This window comes from Miniopterus schreibersii, assembly GCF_964146895.1.
Source record: "Miniopterus schreibersii genome assembly, chromosome: 6".
Lineage (NCBI taxonomy): Eukaryota > Metazoa > Chordata > Mammalia > Chiroptera > Miniopteridae > Miniopterus > Miniopterus schreibersii.
The window spans coordinates 14,511,288-14,528,116 of NC_138107.1; the positions used below are offsets into that span (position 1 = coordinate 14,511,288).

At 55.3% G+C, this 16,829-nt stretch overlaps 1 protein-coding gene across 4 annotated transcripts in view; it reads left to right on the plus strand.

The window, feature by feature from the left end:
- TMEM63B (transmembrane protein 63B) overlaps window positions 1–10,475 on the plus strand; it is a 24,585-nt gene extending 14,110 nt beyond the window's left edge. For all 4 annotated transcript variants that reach the window (XM_081141577.1, XM_081141579.1, XM_081141578.1 and 1 more), the window contains 14 exons: window positions 1,409–1,489; window positions 1,990–2,113; window positions 2,736–2,869; window positions 3,001–3,138; window positions 3,267–3,420; window positions 4,321–4,427; window positions 4,678–4,764; window positions 4,954–5,019; window positions 6,200–6,362; window positions 6,923–7,028; window positions 8,003–8,170; window positions 8,415–8,530; window positions 8,700–8,780; window positions 9,054–10,475. In XM_081141577.1, coding sequence (XP_080997703.1) covers window positions 1,409–1,489; window positions 1,990–2,113; window positions 2,736–2,869; window positions 3,001–3,138; window positions 3,267–3,420; window positions 4,321–4,427; window positions 4,678–4,764; window positions 4,954–5,019; window positions 6,200–6,362; window positions 6,923–7,028; window positions 8,003–8,170; window positions 8,415–8,530; window positions 8,700–8,780; window positions 9,054–9,239 — 1,711 coding nt within the window. In that variant the 3' untranslated portion in view covers window positions 9,240–10,475. The remainder of the gene's footprint in view (window positions 1–1,408; window positions 1,490–1,989; window positions 2,114–2,735; window positions 2,870–3,000; window positions 3,139–3,266; window positions 3,421–4,320; window positions 4,428–4,677; window positions 4,765–4,953; window positions 5,020–6,199; window positions 6,363–6,922; window positions 7,029–8,002; window positions 8,171–8,414; window positions 8,531–8,699; window positions 8,781–9,053) is intronic.
- Window positions 10,476–16,829: the final 6,354 nt, after the last annotated feature.

Genomic DNA, 16,829 nt, shown 5'->3' on the forward strand with positions numbered 1-16,829 from the left:
GGTCCAAGTTGTCTGTTTCAGGGGTCTGGGTTGTGGTTCTGTTGAGGAAACAGTCTGTGATTAAAATTGGTGGTTAGCCTGTAAGCAGGGGTGAGGAGACTGTAGTCCTAATTGGAGTTTGGGGGATCAATGCAGTGAATATTAAGGAATAGCCGTTTCACTGATTCAGTCATTCAGCACATGTTTATCAAGCACCTACTATGTGCAAGCTGTTGGTTCAGGCATGGGTAAATGGTGATACACAAGAGGCAGCCTGTCCTAGTGGAGCTCCTGGGCCAGCTGACAGTGTTGAGCAGGGCTTGTGGTCCAGGTCTGGGGTGTGTCTGGATTAAAGGACTGACCCAACAGAGTTAGGGAATATTCTGTGTGGAAAATCAGGGAGCCTGTGTGGTGGGGATTAAGGGATTAGAGATTAGTCGGGTGAGAATGAGGGCCTATCCTGCCACAGGGGTGAGGCCCTTCCCAAGAGGAACCCTAAAATGGTTTGAAAACAACATTGTCAGGGAGAAAGGCCAGGGAGTGCTTTTCAAGAATTCATTCCTGAATTTCCAAATTCTCATGGGTTTGTGTGATCTATTGTGTTACTTTAGAATCATATCTCATGCATCTTTAACACTTAGTGGTTGGTCCTTCATAAAAAATTTTTAATAGGTCTCAGCCTAGATTAGGGATTAAGATTAAGGACCAGTGGGTGATAAGAATGAAAAAGGAACTGCTCCTACACTCAGTCAGCAGGTATCTCTCGAGCCCTGCCAGGTACCAGGTACTGAGAGCCAGGAACTGCCTATCTCTGGTCAGTCTCAAGCCAAGGTTGGAGTCAATCTTAGGTCAGGGTTAGAGGATCATTCTTGGGTCTAGGTTATGGATCAGTTTGGGTCAGGGTAAAGGATCAGTCTCTGTCTAGGGTTAGAGGTCAATCTCAGGTCAGGGTTCAGGATCAATCCCTGGTTGGTCTTGGGGCAGAGATCATTCTGTAGACGGGGCTCTGGGTTGGTTGGGGTCCATCCATGGTCAAGGCTAAGTATTGAACTGTACCCAGATATTCTGGAACAGGGTAAAGAGACCAACCCATGAGTAGAAAGCCTCTCTCAACAAAGTTCACAGCCTTGGACAAGAATCAGACCACAGTTGTGGCTGCCCTAGCATCAAGCACTGTACACTCACGTCCTGGGTCATCAGCCCACACTACACTCACACAGTCCCCCACACCTCTGTGTGCACACTTCCCCCACTCAGATAAGCATGAGGAGAAATGCCAAAGTTTTATTCTTGGGGAACTCTCATTTTTGTAGACTAAGAAAAAGGGAGCTTGAATTGGGGGGGGGTCTTGAATGTGATGGGGTCATGCATGAAACTTGGGGCACGTGGGCAGGGTTCCTGCAGAAGATGACGGCGGACTGTATTTCAGGGAGGCCTACCCCAACTGCACGGTTCTGGAAGCCCGCCCATGTTACAACGTGGCTCGCCTTATGTTCCTCGATGCAGAGAGGTAATGGGGCCAGGGACTGGAGGTGGGGAGGTGACACCTGAGGGCCCCCTGCCCATTGTGGAGGGTGTCTTGAATGCCACAAAGGAGCCTGGCACCCCTTCCAGGTGTTTCCCAGGGCATTTGATTTTAATTCAGTCCCTGGAGTGCTTATCAATTGAGCTCTGGAGAGAGCAAGGCCTAGAGGTTAGAGCTGGTTACAGAAGGAAAGGCGCTCACCATCCCCACCCTATCTGAGGATAGACCTTTCTTAACTACAGTATAAGAAATTGAGGCCAGACTATAGGAAGAAGTTCTGGCCTTTAAGGAATGGGTAAGGAGACCCTAGGATGGAGACATGTTTGAACCACTCATCCTCAACAAACCCAAGAGCAAGATAGCAGTTCCTTGGGGGGTGGACTAGATGATCCCTGAGCTGGGCTCCCTACCCGTCCTCCCAGCCAGCCCTGGCCCAGGCCTCGGCCCCAGCCAGGCAGTATGTGACTAGGCACCTGGTTCTGCAGGAAGAAGGCTGAGCGGGGAAAGCTGTACTTTACAAACCTCCAGAGCAAAGAGAATGTCCCCACCATGATCAACCCCAAGCCCTGTGGCCACCTCTGCTGCTGTGTGGTGCGAGGTTGTGAGCAGGTATGAGGTGGGCTGGCCAAGGGGCGTGCCTAGCCTGGGCTCAGACCTCAGGGCCCCAAAGCTGCTGGTGGCATGGGGAGGAGTTGGAAGGTCCTGGAGGGACAGGTCACAGCAGAGATGGATGTTTCCTGTGATGCATGTCCCACAACCCTGGGAACACACACATAAACAGGCCTGCACATAAACACCCAAGGGTAAACAGACTCCCAGAGGAGGACAGGCTGGGCTGGAGCCAGAGCTGGGAGCAGGGCACAGCCCCTCTCTCTGCAGATCTCTACCTGTTTCTATAATCCTTGCAGCCCCATTCCCACTGTTGGGTTGTCCCCTGTCCCTACAGTGACCAAATTTTCAAAACCTGAATCAGAAGAAGTCAGCCAAGAGGACAGTGTTGTGCTGTATTTACTGGCTCAGTGGCTTTAGGCAAGTTTCTTGACAGCTCTGTGCCTCAGTTTCCTCATCTGTAAGATGGGGCTCATTGTACCTACCTCAAAGCATTGTTGTGAGAGACCGAGAGAGCTTAAAGCAGTGCCCGGCCTGTAGGAAGCTACAGGTCAGTGCTGGCTGGTGCTATGGGCCCCAGCCCAGCGCTCTGCCCAGAGCCTGCCTCACACCTCCCTGGCAGGTGGAAGCCATCGAGTACTACACGAAGCTGGAGCAGAAGCTGAAGGAGGACTACCAGCGGGAGAGGGAGAAGGTGAACGAGAAGCCTCTTGGCATGGCCTTTGTCACCTTCCACAATGAGACCATCACCGCCATGTGAGCCTCCTCCCTCAGCCATAGTCCCCCAGGGACCCGCCGGGACTCCCAGGTCCCTGCGCTCATGGCCAGCTGTCGGCAGCGGGGTCCTCATCGGCCAGTGCTACGGTAACTGGTGTCCATCCCCACAGTATCCTGAAGGATTTCAACGTGTGCAAATGCCAGGGCTGCACCTGCCGCGGGGAGCCACGCGCCTCGTCCTGCAGCGATTCCCTGCACATCTCCAACTGGACCGTGTCCTATGCCCCTGACCCCCAGAACATCTACTGGTGAGAAAAGGGCAGCCTTCATGGGGCCTGGGTGGGCTCCAGTGGGGGGAGGGGGAGAGGGAGGTCCTAGGGGTCACTGGGGACCAATCAGCATCTGGTCCCTGGAGTGACTGCCTCCTGTCTCCCAGGGAGCACCTCTCCATCCGTGGCTTCATCTGGTGGCTGCGCTGCTTGGTCATCAATGTCATCCTCTTCATACTCCTTTTCTTCCTCACCACCCCGGCCATCATCATCACCACCATGGACAAGTTCAACGTCACCAAGCCCGTGGAGTACCTCAACGTGAGGCCACGTACCCCGCCCCTGCACTGCGTGTCCGAGACACAGAAATCAGGCTCTTGAGTCCCTCCTGGGAAGGGGCGGGAACCAGGATGCCTCCTGCCCAGCCCTGCCCCACTGAGAAGTTCCCACACGACCATGGGCTGCGAGTCCCTCTGTGTGCGTCCCTTGGATTCCTTGCCACCTCCCCCCAGGAGAGGCCACCCTTTCGTATCCACACACCTAGAGAGACACCCAGGGAAGAAAGAGAGCCTAGGCCCAGACCTAACTGACCAGGATAAGTCCTTCCCCGCATCCCTCGCTCTCCCCAGCCAGCGGCAGAGTGGAAGGTTCAGACTAGGTCAGCGGCTTCCAAACTTAGAGCCTTTTTCCAAAGGAATCTTACATGAAACCCAACGTGGGAAAGCAAGGCTGCACAGGTGTCAGTGCAGGGGGGGACACTTCACCTGGTCTCCCCTCACCCTTCCTGCCACACAGTTCAAAGGAAGATAGTTTAAAAAATCACTGAGTGATAATAGCACAGTAGGTAAGACCCAGGCTGCCTGGGTCCAAATCCCCACCCCACTGCTTACAAGCTGGGCAAGCTGTTGAATCATTTTTCTGGCCTCAGTTTGCTCATCTGTAAAATGGAGTAATAGTGTTATGAGGAATACATGTAAAGTACATGATCAGTGCTTAGCACATGGTGCCTACTCAACAAATACTAATCTTTTGCACCCTGGGGTTGTGCATTTAGCCCTGACCCCCTACCCTCAACCCTTGGCCTCCAGATGTTCCAGACTCTTGACGGGGCCCTGAGAGCTGTGGGACCCAGAGCTCGGTGGGGAGGGGCAGGTAGCAAAGCCAGCTGGGCCCACTAGACTACCCTTGCCTGACGCAGCCCCCCAACCCCATATCGCGCAGAACCCCATCATCACTCAGTTCTTCCCCACCCTGCTGCTGTGGTGCTTCTCAGCCCTGCTCCCCACCATCGTCTACTATTCTGCCTTCTTTGAAGCCCACTGGACACGGTGAGACCCCTCCACATATGTGGCACCTCGCTATGGCCCCCTAGAGGTACACCCGTGCCACTGGACAGTCCTTTGCCATTTAGGCTCCCTGGCCCGGGGGCCCCAGAGCTGGCAGGGAAGGGATGGTGCCAGCACCCTCACCTTGGGAAGCCCTCCTCTTCCCAGGGGACCCTTCTGGGGCACTGTATTGGCTAGGGGAGCAGCGTGGGGGCTGGCCCACCTGACCTCTGCTGCTCTGCCCCTGCCTCAGCTCCGGGGAGAACAGGACCACCATGCACAAGTGCTACACCTTCCTCATCTTCATGGTGCTGCTCCTGCCCTCGCTGGGACTGAGCAGGTGCGTTCGGAGGAACGGATGGGAGCTGGGGTAGGGGGAAACCGCAAGATGGGGAGAGAGAGCAGTTCGGGCTCCCGCCTCCCCTGCCAAGCCAGGGACCCCATGTCTAGGGGGCATCCTCAGAGGCTCTCTTGGCTGGGACGCCCCATCCCTGTTCCAGCCCCCTACCACACCTCTCCTCCTCTCCAGCCTGGACCTCTTCTTCCGCTGGCTCTTTGACAAGAAATTTTTGGCTGAGGCAGCTATTCGGTTTGAGTGAGTGACCGGGGCCCCCAGGGAAGAAGACTGGATGGAGGGGTGGGTATGCCCGAGAGACACTTCCTTCCGGAGGGTACAGTAACGCTCCCTACCCTGCGGCTGGCAGGAGAGAGGCTGCCGGGATCATCCCAAAGGACTCACAGGGTGGCTCAGGCCTATACCTGGGAGGTGTCCCTGGGGTTGTGTTGGGCTCACTCCAAGGTCACCCTCAAGGTGTATTTGAGGCCCCCACTGGGGAGGGGGGGTGGCAGGTTGTAAAGGCTCCGGGTTTATATTCTGGGATGAACTCTGGGAATCTAGAGTGTCACTCAGGAGGTTTGGAGAGGTATATGTAGCGGGATTATGGTCATACTGCAGGAGTGACTTGGGGGTTCCTAGAGGTATCCCTGGGGGTCTCCGGCACCCACACTTTTGAGTATCTATGGGGGACTCCAGAGCTCACGCTTTGGAGTACTTAAAAGGCACAGGTTCTGGGAACACGTTTCAGGCTTCTCTTCAGAGATGTGACGTTCTTTCTGAAGCCCCTTCTCTGGGAATCCCTGGGAGGGTGTCTAGGGGCTATAATGTGGGTGCAAGCTCTCAGGGTCTTGCTCTGGGCCATCTGTGGTGATCTTGGGCTCATACTTGGGGTGTCACGAAGCGTCCTGGGCTCTTCCCTCTGAAGGTCTCTAGGGGAGGGTCTCTGGAGCCTGTGTTCTAGAGGTGGCTGAGGCTCATACTCTGGGGTGACTTTGGGTTCAGTTAAGGCCTGAAGAAGGGAGCCTTCTGGGTGTTCCTGGGGCTCACGCCCTCAGGGATCTTCGGGAAGGGGGAGTCTCACGGGTTGTCTATGGAGATCTGGGGCAGTCATGCCCTGAATATCGGTGGCCTTAGGGGTCTCAAGCACTCTCTCCGTGAGTCTTCACGGGACACAAGTTCTCAGGTGCCTCTGGGCTCAGGCGCTCAGGTTGTATCCATGCACATCGAGGGTGTGGGAGGTGTCTGTTGACACTCTGGTGCCTGCCTCGGGGGCTCACACTCAGGGGCACTGGGACACCCATACGCTGGAGGGCTGAGCTGGGGCAGACGGCGTTCACAGGCACGGTGGGGGTGAAGGTGTGGCACTGTCATGCTGGCAGTGGGCAGGAGGCCACCAGGTCCCCCAGGGGTGCAGTGCTGGAGCACTTGGTGCCCGTAGGTGCGTGTTCCTGCCCGACAACGGCGCCTTCTTCGTGAACTACGTCATTGCCTCAGCCTTTATCGGCAACGCCATGGACCTGCTGCGCATCCCGGGCCTGCTCATGTACATGATCCGGCTCTGCCTGGCGCGCTCGGCCGCCGAGAGGCGCAACGTGAAGCGGGTACGGCCGCCGGCCGCAGCGGCCCGCACGGCGCCCCCTGGCGGGCCCAGCCGGAAACAGCGGCAGCGTGCAGGGGTTTGGGGCTTAAGGGTGCTGGGACCGCCCAGTTCCGCGGCCCTGGGCTCTCCCCTTGCCATCTGGGCCTCAGTTTTCCCCTATGCGCAGGAATGGGTCGACATAGATAACCTTGAAGGCCCTGGCCAGTTCTGACAGTCTAGTGCTCTGTGGTGGGAGCTGGGGGAGATCCAGGTCTCTACACCTAGGGTCCCTGGGTCCTCTAACCCCACCGGAGGACTCTTGAGCATTCCCATTCCAAAGCCCACGCCCCTGCCAGCCCCTGATCCCTTGAAGGCCCCTCCCCAAGCCCTGTCACTATCCACCCTGACCTCCTCCTCAGCCACAGCTCCTCTCTCCATCTGCTTTTTCCTCCCCTACCCCGGACATGGGTTCCTTTTACCCCTTGCTGCTTTCCTGGCTCCCTCTCCCCTCCCACCTGCCCTGTGCCCCTCCAGCCTGCCCCTCCCCTCCCTGAGCCACCCTCCTGCCCATCTCCCCCCCAGCATCAGGCCTACGAGTTCCAGTTTGGCGCAGCCTACGCCTGGATGATGTGCGTCTTCACGGTGGTCATGACCTACAGTATCACCTGCCCCATCATCGTGCCCTTCGGTAGGCACCGCCGCGCCGGGACCTGGGCCCTGCTCGGGGGGACCCAGCCCTCACCTTCTCCACTCCAGTAAGGCAGGCCACCCCGAGTGGACAGGGCCCTGGCTGGGAGACCGGCCCCTCCGGCCTCCCGCCTGGTTCCTGGCTCAGTCTGGGACCCGGCCTGGGGGGAAGAGGGGAAAAGTCAGCTCAGGCTGGACCCACCTGGTGTGCTGGACCCCTGGGCAAAGTCACCCCAACATGACCATACCCACACCAAGGCTTTCACTCAACTAGACATCCTGGGACACGCGTCACCTACTCAGGTGTTCACACACACACACACACACACACACACGTCTATACAGGACCCATGGGCACACTTGTACATAACCCTATAAACTCAGGAAAGACCTTTGGATTCCAGGGTGGGTTGGGTCCTTGCCACTCATGGAGATCCCTGCTTACATAACTGAGCTGTGTGGCTTAGGCAAGTCCTTCCTTCTGAATTTAGCAGTTTCTCTAACTGTTGCCCTCACTAGTGGCCTTTATTTTGCCCCAATAACATCCTAACCCCTTAACTACCTTCCCTGGTTTTTGAAGGCTCCAAACTCCCAAACTAACCACCTTGTTCTCATTCAAAAGCTTCCATTCCCTCAGTTTGCAGGAAAATAGAACTTACCTCCTAATTTATACTCATCTGTTTAGGAGCAGGGGTAGGAAAAAAACAGTATGGATTTTAACAGGATGCTTGTTGACCCAAATGAATGGATTTCTCGTAGTAGAATTGTTAGCGAGGGACTGCAGGCGGAGGGTCGAAGCAGAGGGAGCTGAGGTCTGGTCCTGCTGGGGGCTCGGGGAACTCCCCTGTATGGGGCTGAGGCAGGAGAAGGGAGGCCAGCCCTTCGGGACCTCGGAAGGACCAGGACAACCTGTGATGGACGCACAGAAGTCCTGCAACACTGGTTCCGAGGTCAGGGCCGTGTGGCTTCCCCCAGGGCTCATGTACATGCTGCTGAAGCACCTGGTAGACAGGTACAATCTCTACTACGCCTACCTGCCGGCCAAGCTGGACAAGAAGATCCACTCGGGGGCTGTGAACCAGGTGGTGGCCGCACCCATCCTCTGCCTCTTCTGGCTGCTCTTCTTTTCCACCATGCGCACGGGTGAGGGCCGGTCCCCTCGGGGAGCTGGGGTGGGGGCAGAGGGGACTCTCCTCCAGAGTCAAGGCAGAAGCAGGCCCCAGGAAGGTCCCTGATAGGGGGCAGGGGTCACAGGCGAGAGGCCTGGGAGAGTCAGCAGCGCAGGGGGGTGCGGGGCTACATTCAGAAGCAGCAAAGTGGGGTGCTCGCCCCTGGAACGGAGGCCCAGAAGAGAGGTGGCAGCCCCATTCTTTGCCCCCCATTACAGGATTTCTAGCCCCCACGTCCATGTTCACATTCGTGGTCCTGGTCATCACCATTGTCATCTGTCTCTGCCACGTCTGCTTCGGACACTTCAAATACCTCAGTGCCCACAACTACAAGGTGTGGGGAGAGGGGGGCAGGGGCGTGGCTGAGGGCAGAGCTCAGGGGTGTGCAGGGGCATGGTTGGGAGCTGAGGGCAACGCTGCCGAAAGGGTGTGTGTGGGGTCATGATTGCGGCTGACGGAAAGGGCACTCCCCCCAACCCGTGACTCATTCTGGGCCCCCCAAGATTGAGCACACAGAGACAGATGCCGTGGACTCCAGAAGCAATGGCCGCCCCCCCACTGTTGCCGCTGTCCCCAAATCTGCGGTAAGTGCTCCACTCCATGGCCAAGGGGGAGAGGGGACCTCTGAGACAGCCCCAGAGCTGGCTGCCCCCTTATCCTCCAGAAAGGGAGGCCTGCTCCAGACCCCACGGTTGTGTGGAACAGGGTCGAGGAGAGGCCCGGCTTCCCGGGGGGCTGCCCGCCTGCCCTGGGCAGGGGGTGCTGCCCCTTCCCCTGCCGGCCCTGCGACCGCGCACCACCCCTCCTGCAAGGGGGGGCGGCCGGCCACCTCACGCCTCGCTCCTTTCCCTCTTCAGAAATACATCGCTCAGGTGCTGCAGGACTCCGAGGGGGACGGGGACGGGGGCCCTGGAAGCTCGGGGGACGAGCCCCCGTCATCCTCCTCCCAAGATGAGGAGCTGCTGATGCCCCCCGACGGCCTCACGGACACAGACTTCCAGTCTTGCGAGGACAGCCTCATAGAGAATGAGATTCACCAGTAAGGGGAGGGAGGGGCCCTGGAGGCCACGCCCTGCCCCACCCCATCCACCCCTCGTGGACACTAAAAACGCTAATAATTTATTAGATCTAAAGCCCCTTCCTCCCCATCCCCTGCTTTCATTAAGGTATTTAAACCTGGGGGTTTTGCTGCTCTCCCCCGCCACAGACGGGGAGGAAGCCCCCCAACCTCAGTGAGGAGAGCCCCGAGCCGGCCCCGGGGCAGAGGGGTATGGACACAGTTCCCCCAGATCAGTGCCCCCCCCAGGCTAGTAGTGTGGTCAGAAAAGGGTTAATGAGAGCCAAGATGGGTACCTGGTGTCATGGCTGGAGACAAGCGGGGGTGCAGGCAGATCAGGGCAGCCCCCAGTTCTGTCCCCCAAGGCCCCCTGGGATCTGACACTCCAGGGAAGTGGAGCCTCCAGCCCCTAAGGGTTGCATGAGAGGGAAGGGGGCACCGAGTGGGAGGAAGAGTCAGGCCTGAGCCAGGGGGTGACCTGGGGTGGGGGTGGGCATGGCTGACACTGGAAAATGGGTTTTTGCACTGGTTTTTTGGGGTTTTTTTCCTTTAAAATAAAAACGGAAAGAAAAGCTCTGAGACAGGTGCTGGTTTGTGCTGCTGCCCTGGACACAGGCTGGGGTCCAGCCACCCTCCTGTGGGTCTGGAGGACCTGTGTGGAGTCCCCAGATGATCCTGGGCAGCCTTCCTGTGAGGAGACTTCTGGGGGATCTCAGGGAGGGGCCTGCTGTGCTAACATTGCCCCCCCCCCACACACACACACATCTGCCCGCTCTGCCTTCACCCCTTGCCCTGGGGAGCTTTTGGGACCACTCCAACTGAGGGACAGGGACACAGGCCAACACTGAATCCCCAAGAACTACGCAAATAGAACAGAGATTCAGGGGAGAAAGGCCATGAAAAGCCGCAAGTTCCACATTGGTCCAGGAAGGCTTCCTGGAGGAGGAAGGTCCCAGGACAGCTGCTTCCAGGAAGGGGCTCACCAGGCTGCTCTGGAGGGGAAGAGACACAAGAAAAGAGGGCCACAGTAGTCCACCAAATTCTGTCATCATTATTGTCACTATTAGGACAATTTATTGAGCAGTTTTTAAGTGCCTGGGATTATGCTAAATGACTCTTGCAGGTGTGGGATTGCTGTGAGGACTACATAAGGTAATATATGTCACATGTTCATTTGGCCCAGCACCTGGCACACGATGAGCACCCAATAAACTTCAACTATAATTAATACTATGATCATTAATAGCACCTACAAAGTAGGTGTGGATTTCCTCTTTGTGGGTGAGGACACGGGCCCAGGGAGGGTTTTAGGGTTTGCCCAAGGTTACCAGCCTGGGAGGGATCTTGAAAGATCCTGCTGAATATCTCAGTGAGCTGGCCCCAGCCCATCTGTTCCTTACCTCTCAGGAGTGTTCAAGGCCCTCCCCAAAATGCCCCCTCCCCACCCCCCATCAAATCCTATTCATCCTCTAAGACCCAACTCAAATTCACCTTCTCTGAGAAATTTCCTGTGCCTGCTGTGCCCGTCCCCCAGAGGCCCACAGAGCCACACAGTCAGCCCTTTCCCCACCACACACACGAGTATGTACATATATATACTGTGTATGCAGCGGGAGCCAGGAGACATAGACCCCAGCTCTGGTCCTGCTACTAACTCGCTGTGCAATCCTGGGAAAGCCACCTGTCCTCTCTGGACCTGTTTCCTCATAAGTAAAATCAGGGAGTGTGACTAGGTGACCCCTAAGGCCCTGGAGCACTCTCTTACCCCCTACCAGCTACCAGCAGGACCCAACAAAGGAGAAAGTGAGTCAAGGAACTCCCAGGGGAGAAGAGAGCTCAGAGGAGGAGTAACAGGTCTGCAAAGGCCTGGAGACTGTCTACTAGAAACAACAGAGTGGGAACAGCAAACAGTAGAAAGCCTGATAGCAATGGCCCAGGTGCCAGCAAGGGGCAGGAAGCAAACAGTGCCTGGGGTGAGAGATGCCACCTGCACAACAAACAGCTTGGATGGCCAATGTTTCCTGCTGGCTGGCTGTGGGTAGAGGGTGGGCCAAACACAGTGGAGATGAAGGCTGTGGTCCAGGCCTCAGCTTTCAGGGCAGATCTGCAGATTTGGGATGAGTCCCAAAATCCCAAAATCCTGTGGCTGCAAGAGCCACCAGGCCAAGGACGAGGGAGCAAAGCGGCAGCCAGAGGGCTGGCTTTAAGAAGCAGCCAGGACTGCTTTGGAACCAAGAACCTTGGCTCAAGAAGGCCCCTCGGGACTCCTGAAGCCTGTTTCTTCACAGGGGCAGACACACCACCGTCACTTGCCTGGCATCACTGTCCATCTGTACAGCATGGCTTGGACAGACCTCAGCCTGGACCTCGGGTCAGCCTAGACCCCTTGGTTCTCACTGCCCCCATGCCTTCACTTCCTCTGGGGAGGGTCTCCCCTAACCCCACCTTACAGGGTCTGCTGGAAGGACCTGAGCTGAAAGCCAAGTTCAGGTGTTTCAAGATGTGAAACTCCAGGTAATGCCCAAACAGTAGACAGAATGAAGGTCCAAGGAGAGCCCTGCCCCAGGGTGGGAGGCTGTAAGAGACGAGAGCGCCTGCTCCGGCCCACACCCTGCCCCTGGCGCCTCCTCATGGGCAGAACCCAGGTCAAGCAGGGCTGAATTACCACAGGTCGTTTGACAAACATTTCCTGAGCAGGAATTGAGCGCCCAACTCCATGCCGGGTGCTGCAAAGGAGCCAAGAGGCACAGTGGTGGAATCACTGGAGGAAGCTGGAGGCCACAGGGAGCCCCAAAGTCCACCTCACTTCCTCTCTTTACAGCTGGACAGGAGCTGAGGCTTTAGGCTCAAATCCTGGCTCAGCCACTTACCAGCTGTGTGACCTTGGGCCAGTTGTCTCATTCCTCTCAAAAAGGAGAATTCACCCTTTACACACAAAGTACCTCTGACACCAAATGTGGGGGAGCTTTTCCCACACCAACCAATGCTCCGGCTCTCCAGGCAGCAGCCGGGAGTCCTACAATTCAGTGCAGTTCTGACACTGTGTACCCGGAGTTAGTGTCAGATCCCGTGGGTTAAGGGCTCAGTCCCACAAGACTACCCCACTTCAGACACCAACTACAAATCCTGGGTCGTCACCTGTACTTCTGACTGACCAGCTAGCTATAAGCAGGTTCCCACAATCCCTTCCTCAGGTCCATGATTTGCTACGACGGCTCACAGAACTTGGGGACACATAGTTAGCAGTTTATTATTGATAAAGGTACAAATGAAGAGGCAGATAAAGATGTACACCAGGCGAGGTCCAGGAGGAACCACAGAGCTGTCCCTGTGGAGATGGGAGTTGCCTCCCTTCCAGCATGTGGATGTGTCCCCAACCCAGAAACTCTCTGAACCTTGTATTTTAGGAGGTGCTGTGGAGGTTTCATCACACAGGCATGGTAGGTTTTTTGTTTGTTTTTTTTTTACTCTTTTGATTTTATGTGCCTTTTTCTCTTACAATGAACATATTGGTTCCTGGTGACAATAGCATTGTAACTTATATAATGTACTGTATTCTACTACAGTCGTCCCCTTATCTGTGGGAATGTGTTCCAAGGCCCCAGTGGATGCCTGAAACTGCAGAGAGTACTGCCCTGTATAGTCTATGTTTTTCCTACATCCACACACAATAAAGGTTCATTTATAAATTAAGACCAGTAAGAGATTAACAACAATAACTGAAAATAAAATAGAACAATTATAGCAATATACTATAGTAAAAGTTATGTAAATTCAGTCTCTCTCTGATAACCGATCTGCTAAACGAGATGGCTACTCAGCGACTAACAGGCAGGCAGCGTCTACAGTAGCGATTTTCAACCCTTTTCATCTCATGGCACACATAAACTAATTACTAAAATTCTGCGGCACACCAAAAATATATTTCCTGAAAACCTGACCAAAAAAAAATAGGTATAGTTTTGATTCTTTCACACCAATGGTTATCATTGTGTTGGCTGTTGTCTTTTTTTTAAATATATCTTTATTGATTTCAGAGAGAGGAAGGGAGAGGGAGGGAGATAGAAACATCGATGATGAGAGTCATTGATCGGCTGCCTCCTGCACACTTCCTGCTGGGGATGGAGCCCGCAACCCGGGCATGTGCCCTGACCTTGAATCCCGATTGCCTGGATCCTAGGTCAGTGCTCAACCGCTGAGCCACACCCGGCCGGGCTGTTGTCATTTTTTATTTGACAGCCTAAGGAAAAAGAGGTCAGTGCCCCTGACTAAATAGTCAGGCATTGCATGTTTTACAAATTCTTGCAGCACACCGGTTGCAAATTGCTGGTCTGCATCATAGGTACGTTGGGCAAAGGGGTGACTCAGGCTCTGGGTTTAGCTTCCACCTGTGTTGCCTCCGGTCCCTTTCCTTCTTCCTGTACGGACCTGCTTTTCATTGGATGCTTATTTTCCCTCCCATCTTAGGTTTAGGCATGATAGATTATTAATCTATCATTATCAATCTCCAGATGCTCTTCCTTTTCCTGGAGGATGGAGGTTGGGGCAGAAAGTTCCAAACTTTTAATCGTGGCTTGGTCTTTCTGAGACTCGAAAGCCTCCATCCTGAGGCTATGGAGAAGGCCCCCAAAAGTCACCTCATCAGAACCAAAGGTGCTCCTGTCACTCTGGAAGTTCTCACAGATTCTGGAGCTCTGTGTCAGGAGCCAGGGCAGAGACCAAATATATATTTTCTACTATGTCCCCTCTGGACCTCACTTTCTTCATCTATAAAGTGGGAATAATGATACCATGTTCTCGAGCTGTTTTAAGGGTTAAAGAAGTGGAAAGTTCTTCGTCCAGTGTTTGGCACATAATAAGAAGTTAATAAGCTGTAATTTATATTCTTATAGGTGAGGAAATTGAGACCTAGAAAGGGAGGCAGGGAGGACTTCCCCGAAGTCCACCTGGAACAAGGCTCTGGGATTCCATTCAGGTGCCTGAGGGTCTGCCCTGCACCCAACGCACCGCCCGGCGGGGCTGAGGGGCACCAGGACACCCCCGTCCTCAGCAGCCCTCATTCAGTGCCATAAAGCTGTCCTACAAGGCAGAATTCCCCATGTAGAGTCACTCCGTGCCATGGGGAGACATGGCAGGCCGGCAGCCTAACCGTGCCAAAGAGAGTGTCATGGGTGGAGTTGTAGCTCCCAAAAAAGATACATTGAAGTCCTAACCCCCAGTACCTCAGCCTGTGCCTTTATTTAGAAACAGGGTCGTTGCAGAAGTAAAGAGTTAAGATGAGGTCATGCTGGAATAAGGTGTCCCTAATCCAGTACAGCTGGTGTCTTGGTAAGAAGAGGAGAGAGATGCAGGGGACGGCATGTGAAGACAGGGACAGGCAGGGAGAGCACCGTGTCAGTGCAAAAGTGGCTTTTGGGAATGAAGAGGCTTTCAGGATGAAAAGTCAGGTTGGGGTGTCAGGGACAACTGCTTCCCAGAAGCCTGGGGCTGAAGGAGAAGGGACCAGGACTTGTCCTGGCTGGATATACAGAGTGGGGCAAAAGTTGTGAGTCCGAGAAACACAGAGTTTATTCCTGTATTATTATTTATTAATTATTGTATTATTTTCTATACAAACAACTGTGAACCCACCTCTGCCCCACCCTGTGCAGTGAGGACAGCCAGCCTGGTAGAGGCCCTCTGGGGTGGGGGTGCTGTCGCCAGTTCCTGCAGGGAGACGGCCTCAGGCTGGAGGGTGAGGCCCAGGCAGGTTGAAAGGGGCTACGGGACTGCCCTGGCCCGTGTGGCTCAGTTGGTTGGGCGGAGGCGTGGGCACCCAAAGGCTGCTGGTTTGATTCCCTCCTGGTCAGTGCACATGCCCGGGATGCATGTTTAATCCCCTGTTGGGGGGTGTGCAGGAGGCAACCGATCAATGTTTCTCACATCAGTGTTTTTCTCTCTCTCTCTCTCTCTTTAAAAATCAGTAAAAATATCTTTTAAAAATTATTTTTAAAAAGAAAGGGGTGCCCAGCCAGTGTGGCTCAGCGGTTGAGCATCGACCTGGGATCCAGGAGATCCGGGTTCGATTCCCGGTCAGGGCACATGCCCGGGTTGTGGGCTCGATCCTCAGCAGGGGGTGTGCAGGAGGCAGCCGATCAATGACTCTCTCATCATTGATGTTTCTCTCTCTCTCTCCCTCTCCCTTCCTCTCTCTGAAATCAATAAAAACATTTTATAAAAAGAGAAAGGGGCTACATTACTGGTAGGGCCAGCCTGTGGGGCCCAGTGGGAAGAATTAGAGAAGGGAAAGGCAGCTGTTAAAACAGGCCACTGACCTAGGAACCCCACTGCAATTGGAGAGTTCTGGGTGGGGGTGGGGGTGGGGGTCCTCCTCCCCTCCCCCCAGAATCTTCAACTGTCAAGCACCATACCAGCCACCAAAATGCTGTACTCTTCAGGTAGGCTGATGGGGGCTTGTCCCATGCCCACACCTCTGCAGACTAGGGTCCCCCCGGCAAAGGGGCTGTATCCCCTTGAGGGTGACTCTTCCTCAGACAGTTTGGGAAAGGAACAGGCTGCTGGTGGTCAGGCCATAGGAGCCCTTTCCCTGCGTCCCCACTGAGAGGTTGAAGTTGGAGAGAGGAGAGGAACCGGTCACCCACTGTCACAGCCGCCTGGGGAAAAGGCTTGCATGAGAGAAACCCCAACGACAGAAATAAAGCTCAAGGAACAGAGAGGACCTCTCCCCAGCCTAGAAAAGCAGGCCCCTCGGTGCAGAAAGTCTGGATCCAGCTGCAGCCGGGGACCAGACCTCAGGACTGGGGGCGTGGGGTGGGGGGTTGTGTAGCTAGGGGAGCACAGCAGACAGCAGTGGAGGAAAGGAAGGGGCCGGCAGAACTGAGTTGTTCTGTGGGGTGGGAGGTAAGTGTCAGAAGGCAACCGGCCAGCCAGCAAGGGCTCAGCCCTGCTCCTTAGCTAGCCCAGGAGGAGACCCTGGACCCAGCCTCCTGGCTTCTCGGGCCCTCTCGTCTGCCTGAGCCCTGGAAGTGTAGGCCTAGCCCCAGGAGAAGACCCCAACCCAGTCCTGGCTCTTCAGAAGTTCCCTGAGAATCCAGACAACACCTTCATCTCCTCGCAGCTGTGGATACTCAGCTGTCCTGTCATGAGGGGGACAGCTGCAGCCCCCACTCTCATTCTGATGGGGGGGGGCAGGACATGAATGGGGACAGAAAGCTTCCTATCCATTCATGCTCTGGCCATCTGCCTGTCCTTCCCATAGCCTGCCTTGTCTGTCTATCTGTCTCAGCTTGTCCACGCCCCTACCTAGCCTGCATGACAGGGCTTGGGCCTGTCGCCCTCTCTGGGGAGACTTTGTTGATAACTCTGGTGGAGTGGGCGGGTGTGAGGCTTCCCTGCCAGCCGGCTGAGTGATGAGATCAGCCCCGGGGACTAGATCTCAAGGTTTGCAGTCAGGAAGGTGAGCAGTGGCTTCTGGAGCTGGGCGATGACCAGGGCAGAGGCCTCCAGGGAGATGAGGGAAGTGACATTTAACTTTGATCGCCTTGTCTGCCCTCCGATGTTCTCTTGGCACCAGCAC